Genomic DNA, 15,431 nt, shown 5'->3' with positions numbered 1-15,431 from the left:
CTTTATCCTCAAACTGTGACCCCTTGTTCTGGACTTCCCCAACATCGGGAACAATCTTCCTGCATCTAGCCTGTCCAATCCCTTTAGGATTTTATACGTTTCAATCAGATCCCCCCTCAGTCTTCTAAATTCCAACAAGTACAAGCCCAGTTCATCCAGTCTTTCTTCATATGAAAGTCCTGCCATCCCAGGAATCAATCTGGTGAACCTTCTTTGTACTCCCTCTATGGCAAGGATGTCTTTCCTCAGATTAGGGGACCAAAACTGCACACAATACTCCAGGTGTGGTCTCACCAAGGCCTTGTACAACTGCAGTAGTACCTCCCTGCTCCTGTACTCAAATCCTCTCGCTATAAATGCCAGCATACCATTCGCCTTTTTCACCGCCTGCTGTACCTGCATGCCCACTTTCAATGACTGGTGTATAATGACACCCAGGTCTCGTTGCACCTCCCCTTTTCCTAATCGGCCACCTTTCAGATAATAATCTGTTTTCCTATTTTTGCCACCAAAGTGGATAACTTCACATTTATCCACATTAAATTGCATCTGCCATGAGTTTGCCCACTCACCCAACCTATCCAAGTCACTCTGCATCCTCTTAGCATCCTCCTCACAGCTAACACTGCCACCCAGCTTCATGTCATCCGCAAACTTGGAGATGCTGCATTTAATTCCCTCATCCAAGTCATTAATATATATTGTAAACAACTGGGGTCCCAGCACTGAGCCTTGTGGTACCCCACTAGTCACCGCCTGCCATTCTGAAAAGGTCCCGTTTATTCCCACTCTTTGCTTCCTGTCTGCTAACCAATTCTCCATCCACATCAATACCTTACCCCCAATACCGTGTGCTTTAAGTTTGCACACGAATCTCCTGTGTGGGACCTTGTCAAAAGCCTTTTGAAAATCCAAATATACCACATCCACTGGTTCTCCCCTATCCACTCTACTAGTTACATCCTCAAAAAATTCTATGAGATTCGTCAGACATGATTTTCCTTTCACAAATCCATGCTGACTTTGTCCGATGATTTCACCGCTTTCCAAATGTGCTGTTATCACATCTTTGATAACTGACTCCAGCAGTTTCCCCACCACCGACGTTAGGTTAACCGGTCTATAATTCCCCGGTTTCTCTCCCTCCTTTTTTAAAAAGTGGGGTTACATTAGCCACCCTCCAATCCTCAGGAACTAGTCCAGAATCTAACGAGTTTTGAAAAATTATCACTAATGCATCCACTATTTCTTGGGCTACTTCCTTAAGCACTCTAGGATGCAGACCATCTGGCCCTGGGGATTTATCTGCCTTCAATCCCTTCAATTTACCTAACACCACTTCCCTACTACCATGTATTTCGCTCAGTTCCTCCATCTCACTGGACCCTCTGTCCCCTACTATTTCTGGAAGATTATTTATGTCCTCCTTAGTGAAGACAGAACCAAAGTAATTATTCAATTGGTCTGCCATGTCCTTGCTCCCCATAATCGATTCACCTGTTTCTGTCTGTAGGGGACCTACATTTGTCTTTACCAGTCTTTTCCTTTTTACATATCTATAAAAGCTTTTACAATCAGTTTTTATGTTCCCTGCCAGTTTTCTCTCATAATCTTTTTTCCCCTTCCTAATTAAGCCCTTTGTCCTCCTCTGCTGAACTCTGAATTTCTCCCAGTCCTCAGGTGAGCCACTTTTTCTGGCTAATTTGTATGCTTCTTCTTTGGAATTGATACTATCCCTAATTTCTCTTGTCAGCCACGGGTGCACTACCTTCCTTGATTTATTCTTTTGCCAAACTGGGATGAACAATTGTTGTAGTTCATCCATGCAACCTTTAAATGCTTGCCATTGCATATCCACTGTCAATCCTTTAAGTGTCATTTGCCAGTCTATCTTAGCTAATTCACGTCTCATACCTTTAAAGTTACCCCTCTTTAAGTTCAGAACCTTTGTTTCTGAATTAACTATGTCACTCTCCATCTTAATGAAAAATTCCACCATATTATGGTCACTCTTACCCAAGGGGCCTCTCACGACAAGATTGCTAATTAACCCTTCCTCATTGCTCAAAACCCAGTCCAGAATAGCCTGCTCTCTAGTTGGTTCCTCGACATGTTGGTTCAAAAAACCATCCCGCATACATTCCAAGAAATCCTCTTCCTCAGCACCTTTACCAATTTGGTTCACCCAATCTACATGTAGATTGAAGTCACCCATTATAACTGCTGTTTCCTTTATTGCACACATTTCTAATTTCCTGTTTAATACCATCTCCGACCTCACTACTACTGGTAGGTGGCCTGTACACAACTCCCACCAGCGTCTTCTGCCCCTTAGTGTTATGCAGCTCTACCCATATCGATTCCACATCTTCCCGGCTTATGTCCTTCCTTTCTATTGCGTTAATCTCTTCTTTAACCAGCAACGCCACCCCACCTCCCCTTCCTTCATGTCTATCCCTCCTGAATATTGAATATCCCTGAACGTTGAGCTCCCATCCTTGGTCACCCTGGAGCCATGTCTCTGTGATCCCAACTATATCATAATCATTAATAACAATCCGCACTTTCAATTCATCCACCTTATTACGAATGCTCCTTGCATTGACACACAAAGCCTTCAGGCGCTCTTTTACAACTCTCTTAGCCCTTATACAATTATGTTGAAAAGTGGCCCTTTTTAATGCTTGCCCTGGATTTGTCGGCCTGCCACTTTTACTTTTCTCCTTAGTACTTTTTGCTTCTACCCTCACTTTACACCCCTCTGTCTCTCTGCACTGGTTCCCATCCCCCTGTTGTGAACTAACCTCCTCTCGCCTAGCCTCTTTAATTTGATTCCCACCCCCCAACCATTGGCATCTTCCAAGATTGAGGGGTTTAGACGGGGTAGAGTTTGGTCGGTGTGTTCAGGAAGGTTTCTTGACATAATATGTAGACAAGCCTACAAGAGGAGAGGCTGTACTTGATCTGGTATTGGGTAATGAAACTGGTCAGGTGTCAGGTCTCTCAGTGGGAAAGCATTTTGGAGATAGTGATCACACTTCTATCACCTTTACCATAGCATTGGAGGACAACAGGAACAGACAAGTTAGGGAAATGTTTAATTGGAGTAAGGGGAAATATGAGACTCTCAGGCAGGAACTTGGAAGCATAAATTGGAAACAGATGTTCTCAGGGAAATGTATGTAAGAAATGTGGCAAATGTTCAGGGGATATTTGCGTGGGGTTCTGCATAGGTACGTTCCAAAGAGACAGGGAGAGGATGGTAAGGTACAGGAACAGTGGTGGACTAAGGCAGTTGTAAATCTAGTCAAGAAGAATTGAAGAGCTTACAAAAGATTCAAAAAACTAGGTAATGATAGAGACCTAGGAGATTTTAAGGCTAGCAGGAAGGCGCTTAAGAATGAAATTAGGAGAGCCCGAAGAGGCTATGAGAAGGCATTGGTGGACAGGATTAAGGAAAACCCCAAGGCATTCTACAAGTATGTGAAGAGCAAGAGGGTAAGATGTGAGAGAATAGGATCAATCAAGTGTGACAATGGAAAAGTGTGTATGGAACCAGAGGAGATAGCAGAGGTACTTAATGAATACTTTGCTTCAGTATTCACTACGGAAAAGGATCTTGGCAATTGTAGAGATGACTTGCAGCAGACTGAAAAACTTGAGCATGTAGATATTATGAAAGAGGATGTGCTGGAGCTTTTGGAAAGCATCAAGTTGGATAAGTCACCAGGACCGGACAGGATGTACCCCAGGCTACTGTGGGAAGCGAGGGAGGAGATTGCTGAGCCTCTGGCGATGATCTTTGCATCATCAATGAGGACGGGAGAGGTTCCGGAGGATTGGAGGGTTGCGGATGTTGTTCCCTTATTCCAGAAAGGGAGTAGAGATAGCCCAGGGAATTATAGACACGTGAGTCCTCCTTCAGTGGTTGGTAAGTTGATGAAGAAGATCCTGAGAGGCAGGATTTATGAACATTTGGAGAGGCATAACATGATTAGGAATAGACAGCATGGCTTTGTCAAAGGCAACTCGTGCCTTACGAGCCTGATTGAATTTTTTGAGGATGTGACTAAACACATTAATGAGGGTAGAGCCATAGATGTAGTGTATATGGATTTCAGCAAGGCATTTGATAAGGTACCCCATGCAAGGCTTATTGAGAAAGTAAGGAGCCATGGGATCCAAGGGGACATTGCTTTGTGGATCCAGAACTGGCTTGCCCGCACAAGGAAAAGAGTTGTTGTAGACGGGTCATATTCTGCATGGAGTTCAGTCACCAGTGGTGTGCTTCAGGAATGTGTTCTGGGACCCCTACTCGTCATGATTTTTATAAATGACCTGGATGAGGAAGTGGAGGGACGGGTTAGTAAATTTGCTGATGACACAAAGGTTGGGGGTGTTGTGGATAATATTGGAGGGCTGTCAGAGGTTACAATGGGACATTGATAGGATGCAAAACTGGGCTGAGAAGTGGCAGATGGAGTTCAACCCAGATAAGTGTAAGGTAGTTCATTTTGGTAGGTCAAATATGATGGCAGAATATAGTATTAATGGTAAGACTCTTGGCAGTGTGGAGGATCAGAGCGATCATGGGGTCCAAGTCCATAGGACACTCAAAGCTGCTACACAGGTTGTCTCTGTGGTTAAGAAGGCATACAGTGCATTGGCCTTCATCAACCGTGGGATTGAGTTTAAGAGTCAAGAGGTAATGTTGCAGCTACATAAGACCCTGGTCAGACCGCATTTGAGAGTACTGCGCTCAATTCTGGTCGCCTCACTACAGGAAGAACGTGGAAACCGTAGAAAGGGTGCAGAGGAGATTTACAAGGATGTTGCCTGGATTGGGGAGCATGCCTTATGAGAAAAGGTTGAGTGAACTTGGCCTTTTCTCCTTGGAGTGACGGAGGATGAGAGGTGACCTGATAGAGGTGTACAAGATAATGAGAGGCATTGATTGTATGGACAGTCACAGGCTTTTTCCCAGGGCTGAAATGACTAGCACGAGAGGGCATAGTTTTAAGGTGCTTGAAAGTAGGTACAGAGGAGATGTCAGGGCGAAGTTTTTTATGCAGAGAGTGGTGAGTGCGTGGAATGGGCTGCCGGCGGCAGTGGTGGAGGCGGATGCAATAGGGTCTTTTAAGAGACTCCTAGATAGGTACATGGAGCTTAGAAAAATAAGCTATGGGTAAGCCTCAGTAGTTCTAAGGTAAGGACACGTTCGGCACAGCTTTGTGGCCCCAAAAGGCCTGTATTGTGTTTCAGGTTTTCTATGTTTCTATGTTTCTATGTCTCTAAAAAAAACAAGTGGCTTAAAAACAACCAAGTTAATGTCCTGCAGTGGCCAAGTCAGAGTCCAGATCTCAATCAAATTTAGAATTTGTGGCTGGACTTGTTCACTCAAAATTCCCATGTAATCTGATAGAGTTTGAGCAGTTTTGTAAAGAATGGCAGGGGAGGGGGGTGAAATTACAATGTCCGGATGTGCAAAGCTGATCGAGACCTATCCACACAGACTCAAGGCTGTAATTGTTGCCAAAGATGTATCTACTAAATACTGACTTGAAGGGGATGAGCAATCATGCAATCAATTTTTTGTGTTTAATCATTGTAATTAATTTAGACCTATTTAGTTTGCTGATAACACTACACTGATTGGATTAATCTCAAATAATAATGAGGCAGCCTACAGAGAAGAAATCATCACCCTGACACAAAAAAATGACCTCTCCCTTAATGTCGCAAAAACAAAGGAGCTGGTTGTGGACTACCGGGAGGAATGGAGACAGGCTAGCCCCTACTGACATCAATGGATCTGGGATTAAGAGGGTGAACAGCTTTAAGTTCTTTGGCTTAAACACCACCAAGGATTTCATGTGGTCTGAACATACCGGCTGGGTGGTGAAAAAGGCACAACAGTGCTTCTTTCACCTCGAACATTTGAAGAAGTTTGGTATGGGCCCCCAAATCCTAAGAACTTTCTACAGGGGCACAATTGAGAGCATCCTGACTGGCTGCATCACTGCCTGGTATGGGAACTGTATTTCCCTCAATCGCAGGACTCTGCAGAGAGTGGTGTGGACAGCTCAGCGCATCTGTCGATGTGAACTTCCCACTATTCAGGACATTTACAAAGACAGGTGTGTAAAAAGGGCCTGAAGGATCATTGGGGACCTGAGTCACCCCAACCACAAATTGTTCCAGCTGCTACCATCCAGGAAACACTACCACCGCATAAAAGCCAAGACCAACAGGCTCCGGGACAGTTTCTTCCACCAGGCCATCAGATTGCTTAATTCATGCTGACACAACTGTATTTCTATGTTATATTGACCGTTCTGTTGTACATACTATTTTTATAAATTACTATAAATTGCACATTTAGACAGAGACGTAATGTAAAGATTTAACTCCTCATGTATATGAAGGATGTAAGTAATAAAGCCAATTCAATTCAATTTATAGAAATTTGTTTTCACTTTAACACAGAAAAGTCTTTTTTTGTTGATCAGTGTCAAAAAAGCCAAATTAAATCCACTGTGATTTAATGTTGTAAAACAATAATACAAGATGTCTTCCAAGTGGAGGTGAATACTTTTTACAGGCACTGTATATAGCCAGTGGCTGATAGAGGTGTATAAGATTAGATTAGATTATGAGGACACTCAGTCCTTGTTTATTGTCATTTAGAAATGCATGCATTAAAAAATGATACAATGTTCCTCCAGTGATATCACAAAAAAAAGGACAAACCAAAGACTAACACTGACAAAACCACATAATTATAACATATAGTTACAGCAGTGCAAAACAGTACCATAATTTGATGAAGAGCAGACCATGGGAACGGTAAAAAACTCAAGTCCCGATCGACTCCAATAGCCCCCGATAGCAGGCGGCAAGAGGGAGAAGTTCTCCCTGCCCTAAACCTCCAAGCACCGACAACTGACAAATGCCGATATATTGGAAGCACTCGACAGCCAACTCTGAGTCCATCCAAAAACTTTGAGCTTCCGACCAGCCCCTCCGATACAGCCTCCCAAGCGCCATCCTCTGCCAAGCGCTTTCAACCTCGTCCCGGCCACCGAAACAAGCAAAGCCGAGGATTCAGAGGCCTTCTCCTCCAGAGATTCCGGAACATACAGTAGCAGCGGCAGCGAAGCAGGCATTTCAGAAGTTTCTCCAGATGTTCCTCTGTGCTCTCACGTCTGTCTCCATCAAATCAGAATTGTGCACGGTACCTACTTAACAAATACTGATATCATTTCTGGAGCAGCTGCGCACACTGCAAACGATGAGAGGCATTGATTGTGTGGATAGTCCGAGGCTCTTTCCCAGGGCTGAAATGGCTAACACAAGAGGACACAGTTTTAAGGTGCTTGGAAGTAGGTACAGAGGAAGTGTCAGGGGTAAGTTTTTTATGCAGAGAGTGGTGAGTGCGTGGAATGGGCTGCCGGCGACTGCAGTACAGGCGGATACAATAGGGTCTTTTAAGAGACTCTAAGATATGTACATGGAGTTTAGAAAAATAGAGGACTATGGGTAACCCCAGGTAATTTCTAAACTAAGTACATGTTCGGCACAGCATTGACAGCCGAAGGGCCTGTATTGTGCTGTAGGTTTTCTATGGTCTATGTTTCTATATCAACCTCCATTTTAAAAATATCTAATGACTTTTCCTCCATAGCTGTCTATTGCAATGAATTCCACAATACACCACACTCTGGTTAGTGAAATTCATCCTCATCTCTGTTCTAAAGAGATGTCCTTGTACTCTGAGGCTAGACACCTCCACTATGGGAAACATCTTCTCCACATCCACTCTATCTAGGCCTTACAATATTCTACAGGTTTCAATGAGATCTCCCCTCATTCATCAAAATTCCAGTGAGTACAGGCCCAGGGTTATCAGATGCTCCTCGTACATCAACTCTTTCAATCCAGGGATCATTCTTGTGAATCTTCCTTGCATCCTCTCCAATGGCAGCATATCCTTTCTCAGATAAAGGGCCCAAAACCACTAATGCAAAAATAATCATTCATTGTATACTAATTTTGTCTTTTCACTTATACTGTCACCAATATCTCTACAAGTTGCTAATGTTGCTCTTCATCACCTGTTTTACCTCAATCATAATTATTTTGTAACATACATCAAAGTTGCTGGTGAACACAGCAGGCCAAGCAGCATCTGTAGGAAGAGGTGCAGTCGACGTTTCAGGCCGAGACCCTTCGTCAGGACTTTATAATTATTTTGTGTTCATTTTGATTCACCTTGCAAATTTCTTTTGTACTCTTGTTTTCTAGCTCACCATTGTTTTTTTTCATTTTGCTGCATTTTTTCTGTCTCTCCCAGTGCCAAGATGCTTGGCTAGTTTTTGCCTTTTATGCACAAAGCTTGTAGCTTTGTTCCCGGTATGGCTATTTATTTGTCTCTGTTTGTTATAGCCACTGAGACTGTTTACACAGAACAGCTTTGCAATAAGTTAACACAACCTATTGCTTTCTTTTCACCAGTTTGTTAGTATTTATCAGAAATGCACTGTGACTGTTATCACTTACCGTTCAAATTCAAACATCTTGTTTACTGCTGTAAGACCAGAGCGACTGCATTTTACTTGAATAGTTTCCTGCATACAAAAATAGATTCATTACATTATGAAGCCGTAACTTAAGTAAATAAAGACTGCAGATGCAACAAACTGCTGGAGGGAAGTGGGGAATCTGATGGCGGGGGCAAGTAATTATCATCATTTTGGGTCAAAACCCTACATCAGGACTGAGCGTGCAGAAGAAAGATACGGGAAAAGGAACAACGGGGATAGGGGGTTGTGGGGGTTAAATGGAGGTGAGAATTGCCTTAAAATGGAAAATTCATTGTTCATAGCATTGGTTTGTAGTCTACCCATGTGGAATATGAGGTGTTGTTCCTCATCCTCCTCCTGCCTCTGTATCTTAACTTCAACTAACCCCCTCTTTCCTTGCTTGATCAATCTGCCCATTGCCCTTCAATCCCTTCTTCAGTCCATCGATCACCTTTGATCCCTGTTTCATCACTCACCCTCTCCTCCTTATACTGGCTATCTCCCCTCTCCATTCTTATTCTGGATGCAGAGTTTCAATCTGAGCCATCAACAATTTCTCCCCCCCTCCACAGACACTGGTCAACCTGCTGAGTTCCCATAATCATCCCCATTACAAGGTCAAGGAGTAGAGACTTATCTCCTGACTCATTAGTCTTCCTCATTAAAAAATTCAAAACTAGACTGTTTGCTTTTTTGTTTACTGCTGTTTCCATTACTGCTCATTTTGGCCTTGAATCACCATCCTCTGTCATTTAATCAAATTTACCTTCCTCCATTTTGAAGATGATATTCTTTCCTTTTTTCCTTTTCCTTACATCATACACATGTAGCCCCCCGGCCACCCCCTCAGGGCCGCTCGGCTCGCTGTCATCTAGGGAAACAGCCTCGGCCCCGCCAAACTGGGTAATTCGTTTGTGTGGATGCTGTGTGAGGTACCCCACCCCGCCCAAATAACAGACAATACACCAGATACGATTAAGTGATTTACAGTTTGTAGATATTACTGGAACTATATAATTAAGAGAGAATAAAATATAAAAGGAAAATAAAAGGCGCCACACTTATCAAAGTTCAATCTCTTCATGCACAAAAACCGTTGGAGCTCAAGGACCACCTTCTTCACCCTGCGACCCCCTCGGACCACCTCAACCGGCCGCCTGGGACCAACAACGGTGGTCGACCAGACGCTCCACACGAGTCCGTCTCCGTCCCCTCGCCGAACGTCCCGCTCGGGATCCGACCCCATTAGCGGACTCACAGCACCTGGTCCATCCTCTGTCTCGCTCTCCCGCCTTCTGCCCCAAAACCCCACGCATACAGTATCTTCAAATACACCAAAACCATAACAACTATCCCAATTGGTTAATAGCACTTACTTATCACACTCTAAAGGAAAAACAAGCTGCTAGCACAAACTTTCTCAGCGTTTAACACAACAAAGCTGCATTCCCCAGATTAACATAACAAAGACGCCATTTTAATTAGCCTCCGCAGTAACATAAGTCAAAACCCCCTTACACTCTCCCCCCACCAAATAAAGTCATGTCCTCACGACTTCTAAATAACTCGCCAACCAGTCCTGCAGACACACAAAACACACATACACAGATACACACAGTGACAGTGCTCCCCAAACAGTGGACCTTACTCCCGTCCCACGGGCGCTACATAGACCAACCTATCTGGGAGCTTCTTAACCCTCCAAGACCTCCGTACCCCCTCACCTAAACCCAAAAGGTTCAGACACTACTAGGGATACCTTGGGCCTGCTTGCCAACTCCTCTCTCACTCAGGCCACCATTATAGCTCGGAACCCCCAGTCCCGTGTCCGGGGCCCCGCCTCTCCTCCTTCCTGATCCTGCCGCAACTCAGACTGCCCACAGCTAGCCCTCCCCACTACAGCTGACTCAGTGGGAGAAGGGCCAAAGGTCTCTTCCTCAATCACGGGGAAGTTAGCGAAAGGCAGCATGTTCCACATGTGCAGCACATCATCCTTCGAATCCGTATCCTTCCTCATTCCCTCGATCGGTAGCTGCTGTTTAAGTTTCTCCAAACTGAAACATTTGGCCGGGGCTACCCCTTCAGCCTCCTGCAGTCGAGACGTCAGCTTCTTCGGGGACTCCTTCAACTCTCGCCACAGCCTCCGCAGTTCTGACTCAGGGTTCCCGGCCATCTCAATCTGGGACGCAGTTACCCCACCAGCTTCTTCCACCCTGACCTGAAAAGCAGCAGTTAAAGAATGTTCAGCCTCTGGTTGTTTCTTCCTGAGGACGTCTTCCAAGTCAACTTTCAGTTTTTCCACTCCATTTAAACTCACGATAGTCATCTTCAGGTTTCTTTCAAGCGTCCGCCTCCCTTTTCCGAGATCTGCCCTCCATTTCTTTACCTCCTCGAGTGTAGTCAAACTCCCCTCCCTGGGCTCTCGGTTTTCTGTTGACCTTAGTCAGAACACTTCCTTGATCTTCCCCAACTTGCAAGTCTTCCAATCTGTTCTGAATGGACGTCTTGAGTTTCTGCTGATCCCTTCGAAGGTGGGACATTGTTTCTTCTCGCTGGATTAATTCATCAGTACATGACCGCAGTGCGGTGCAAATCCCCTCTCTTCCCTGCGTCTCATTCAGATTGACGACCTGGGTTTCCATTCCCCGGTCCACCACCGTCTGTCCCAACACCAGGAAGTTCAACTGCTATGTCGGGTCATTTTCCTCACATTGCACCAAACTCCTCCGGCCAAAAACTCCTCCACATTTGACACTTCGCTTCGGTCGCCCGGGCTCAGCCACTCGCCTCGCCTCATAGTCCCCCCAGGCGAATCCAAGCTCCAGGCGGTCATCCACATACGTCAAAACTCCACATACCTTCACTTCCCCCATGGTCTTCCTCATGCCCCACGGGAAGGATGCAGGGGCTCCGGATATGCCCCTGGGCATCTTTTCGGATCGGAAGAATCCTAGGGAACTAGTAAAGGCCACCTTCAGCTCAACAGCTGCACTCCTCAGGATCTGGCAACATCCACCCCTCAGATGCAGCACATTAAACCACATCGCATAATCCACACACACGCTGCCTTCATCTTCCACGCCGCCAGGGTCCAGTTGCCGCGACCTCTCTCTCACTGAGGTGTCTTCAGCGGTCAACTCCCCTCCCTCGTAGTAGTTCGGAGCATCTACTAAGAGGGTCTCACCCTCAGCTACTTTTCCCAAGCCGTACCACCGCCGGGTCTCGTTTAAATTCAGTACCGGCTCAAGGCTGCTACACACGTCCTCAGAAGCAACTCGACACGCTGGGTGCCCAGACAATGCCCCCATGAACTCCAGGGTCATTAACTAATCATCGTCTTCTGGATAACTACTGCCACTAGTACCCAAAGTCTCCGGTGCCCTTGCGGTTGTCAAGGATAAATGCTTCAGACACCGGTTGTAAAACGAACTGTACAACAACTTGATCTGTGCCCCGGGGTCGAGGATGGCTTTAGCATCGCTTCCCTCTATCCATAGCGACACCCTGGGGCGTGGCCCCTCTAAGCCTTCAGGAATAGGGTCTTTTCCTTGTGGAAGTTCATTGGTACATTGCTGGGAACGTGCTTCCCCAGAGACCCCAAGCCGTTCCCCCACTGGTCCTCCACTAAGTTTCCCGACACCTCTCTGATCAGCTGAACAACTGATCCCCTGAAATGATCCCCCTGGCACTGCAAGCAATTTAGCCGCCCTCCTCGCCAGAGAAGACACACTGAAAACTTTTCCCCCTCTTTCAAATAACTGACAGCTGTCACTACGGTGTAAGTGAACCTGACAGCTCTAACACCGTCACCGGTCCGCCTACTCAAACTTTCAACCAATCCCTGTCGCTCTCCCTCAAACGAGCCCGCCACTCATCTAACAACTGAGAGATCCGCTCCGCCCACGTCTCACACGCCTCCGCCCCTCTTGCGGTGGACACTATCCCAAGTGCCAGGCAGAGCCTGCCAGAGCTAGAACATTTATTCGCAGACCCTACCTCCAAATCAGGCCACTCTTTCCTCTCTCTCCCAACCGCATGGGCAGCCCCGGGTGCCACCTCCAACTCGTCAATGCCAGCCTGAACTCGAACAAAGACCTCACCCACCATGCATACAGCAATAACCAGCAAATAACCCACAGAGACACACATTACAGATTTAAACAGGGCACCCACACAGCATACCAGCAGATTCAATCTCGGACAAAGCCCACACAATGTAGTCCCCTCCCGGCCACCCTCAGGGTCGCTGGGCTCGCTGTCGTCTAGGGAAATAGCCTCGGCCCCGCCAAACTGGGTAATTCGTTTGTGTGGATGCTGTGTGAGGTACCCCACCCCGCCCAAATAACAGACAATACACCAGATACAATTAAATGATATACAGTTTATAGATATTACTGGAACTATATAATTAAGAGAGAATAAAATATAAAAGGAAAATAAAAGGCGCCACACTTATCAAAGTTCAATCTCTTCGTGCACAAAAACCGTTGGAGCTCAAGGACCTTCTTCTTCACCCTGCGACCCCTCAGACCACCTCGACCGGCCGCCTGGGACCAACAACGGTGGTCGACCAGACGCTCCACACGAGACTGTCTCCATCTCCTCGCTAAACGTCCCGCTCGGGATCCGACCCCATTAGCGGACTCACAGCACCTGGTCCATCCTCTGTCTCGCTCTCCCGCCTTCTGCCCCAAAACCCCGCGCATACGGTATCTTCAAATACACCAAAACCATAACAACTATCCCAATTGGTTAATAGCACTTACTTATCACACTCTAAAGGAAAAACAAGCTGCTAGCGCAAACTTTCTCAGCGTTTAACACAACAAAGCCGCATTCCCCAGATTAACATAACAAAGACGCCATTTTAATTAGCCTCCGCAGTAACATAAAAGTCGAAACCCCCTTACACACATTTAAATTTCTACACTCTGACAAACTTCTATAGATGTGCTGTTGAAACCATCCTCATAGTCTGGAAAAATAACTGAATATGCAGGAACGCAAGAAGCTGCAGAGAGTAGTGACCTCAGCCCAAGTAATGAAAAGCATATTTCTCCCCACTATCAGTGGCATCTACAGGGTGTGCTTCAAGAAGGCAACATCTATCATCAAAGATCTCCCTTCTGTGAGCCATGCCATCGTCATGCAGGAGGTACAGAAGCCTGAAGTTCTATAACATCAGGTTCAAGAACTACTTCCCTTCAACCATTCAGTTCTTGCATCAAACTGTACAACTGTATAACTGTAGTTTAGCAACACCGTGACCATTAGGGACATTTTGAGACATGTCTATTTTAAGACATTGATTTTTCTTCCTAATTGTGTTCTTCCTTGTAAAAATTGTTATAATTTATGTTTAATTTCTATTTTTCTTGTGAACCCTCCTCATATGATGCTATGCGCCCATGATGCAAGTAAGTTTCTCATTGCATCTGTACATCCACGTATTTGTGCAAATAACAATAAACATGACATTAACATTCTACTCTGATGAAAACTCATCAATATGAAATGGTTCTCTTTCCATAGTTCCTTCTGACTCTCCAAAGGCTTCACTATTTTCTGATTTTTATTTCAGATTCCCAGCATCTGAAGTATTTAATGAGGGCAACCTCTTTTAATAACAATCCTTTGCACCTATAAATAACTCCTCAACTTACTCCTCCAAATCACACCTCAACATACCTTGTAGCATTTAGGTGCATAGTCCTACAGACGGTGACTCTTCGTATACTCTTTGTATGATGGTTTCTGTTTCTGCCACACTTGCATTAAGCTTTAAGTTCCCCACCACCCTTCAGTGATTTTTTTCCTTCCATGTAGTCTCCCCCATCCTTCTACGAGCATTCACTCGGTAAAAGACAAGCCTTATTATGTTCAACTGGAGACTGCTGCAACATTCATGAACTCAGGGCCTTGGACCATATTTTTTATGTAACTGTATTTTACTGATATCTTGTATGTCTTTTATGTGCTATATATGCCTTGTGCTGTGTATCACTGGTACTGTGTTTTGCACCTTGGCTCTGGAGTAACATTGTTTTGTTTGTATTGGATAGTCACGTATGGTTGAATGACTATCCATGACTTGAACTTGAATTTTAAATTTACTGTATTTCCCCTGTTTTTAAGCTCTCAGTCAAGGAAACTAGGTCTTTACTATTTACTCGATCTTGGCACTACATAATTTTATACTTTTCAATTAAATACCCCTCACAGCCTCCCCTTTTCCAAAGAAAACACTGGCCCATTTGATCCCTCCTCAGAGCTAACCGGCAACAATACCTGTACACAGTCAGATGAATCAATACATGTAATAAGTCAGATTTGACAAGCCAAACCAAAAAGTCATTTTCTGTAATTTTAAAATGATAGCAGTATTTCATAAGTGAATCAATCTATTTCACTGCAATAACAGATTTCTGTTATCATATGTGCTGGAAAGCAAGAATAAAGATTATTCTCCCTGTATACCCATGACTATATCGCCACCTACAGCTCCAATCTGCCAACTAAATTCGCCAATGACACAATGATTGGCCTCATCTCAAACAATAACCAGGTGACCTACAGGGAAGAAGCCATCTCTCTGACACAGTGGTGTCAAGAAAACAATCTCTCCCTCATCTGATAGAGGTGTATAACATGATGAGAGGCATTGATTGTGTGGATAGTCAGAGACTTTTTCCCAGGGCTGAAATGGCTGCCACAAGAGGGCACAGGTTTAAGGTACTGGGGAGTAGGTACAGAGGAGATGTCAGGGGTTAAGTTTTTTTACACAGGGAGTGGTGAGTGCGTGGAACGGGCTGCCGGGAAAGGTGGTGGAGGCGGATATGATAGGGTCTT

At 45.0% G+C, this 15,431-nt stretch overlaps 1 protein-coding gene across 2 annotated transcripts in view; it reads right to left on the bottom strand.

The window, feature by feature from the left end:
• kif25 (kinesin family member 25) overlaps positions 1 to 15,431 on the bottom strand; it is a 315,794-nt gene that overhangs the window by 213,327 nt on the left and 87,036 nt on the right. For both annotated transcript variants that reach the window (XM_063056605.1, XM_063056604.1), the window contains one exon: positions 8,560 to 8,627. In XM_063056605.1, coding sequence (XP_062912675.1) covers positions 8,560 to 8,627 — 68 coding nt within the window. The remainder of the gene's footprint in view (positions 1 to 8,559; positions 8,628 to 15,431) is intronic.

This window comes from Mobula hypostoma, chromosome 8, assembly GCF_963921235.1.
Source record: "Mobula hypostoma chromosome 8, sMobHyp1.1, whole genome shotgun sequence".
Taxonomy (NCBI): domain Eukaryota; kingdom Metazoa; phylum Chordata; class Chondrichthyes; order Myliobatiformes; family Myliobatidae; genus Mobula; species Mobula hypostoma.
Note: the sequence above shows the minus strand (reverse complement) of the source record. Positions and strands in the feature narration are given on the sequence as shown.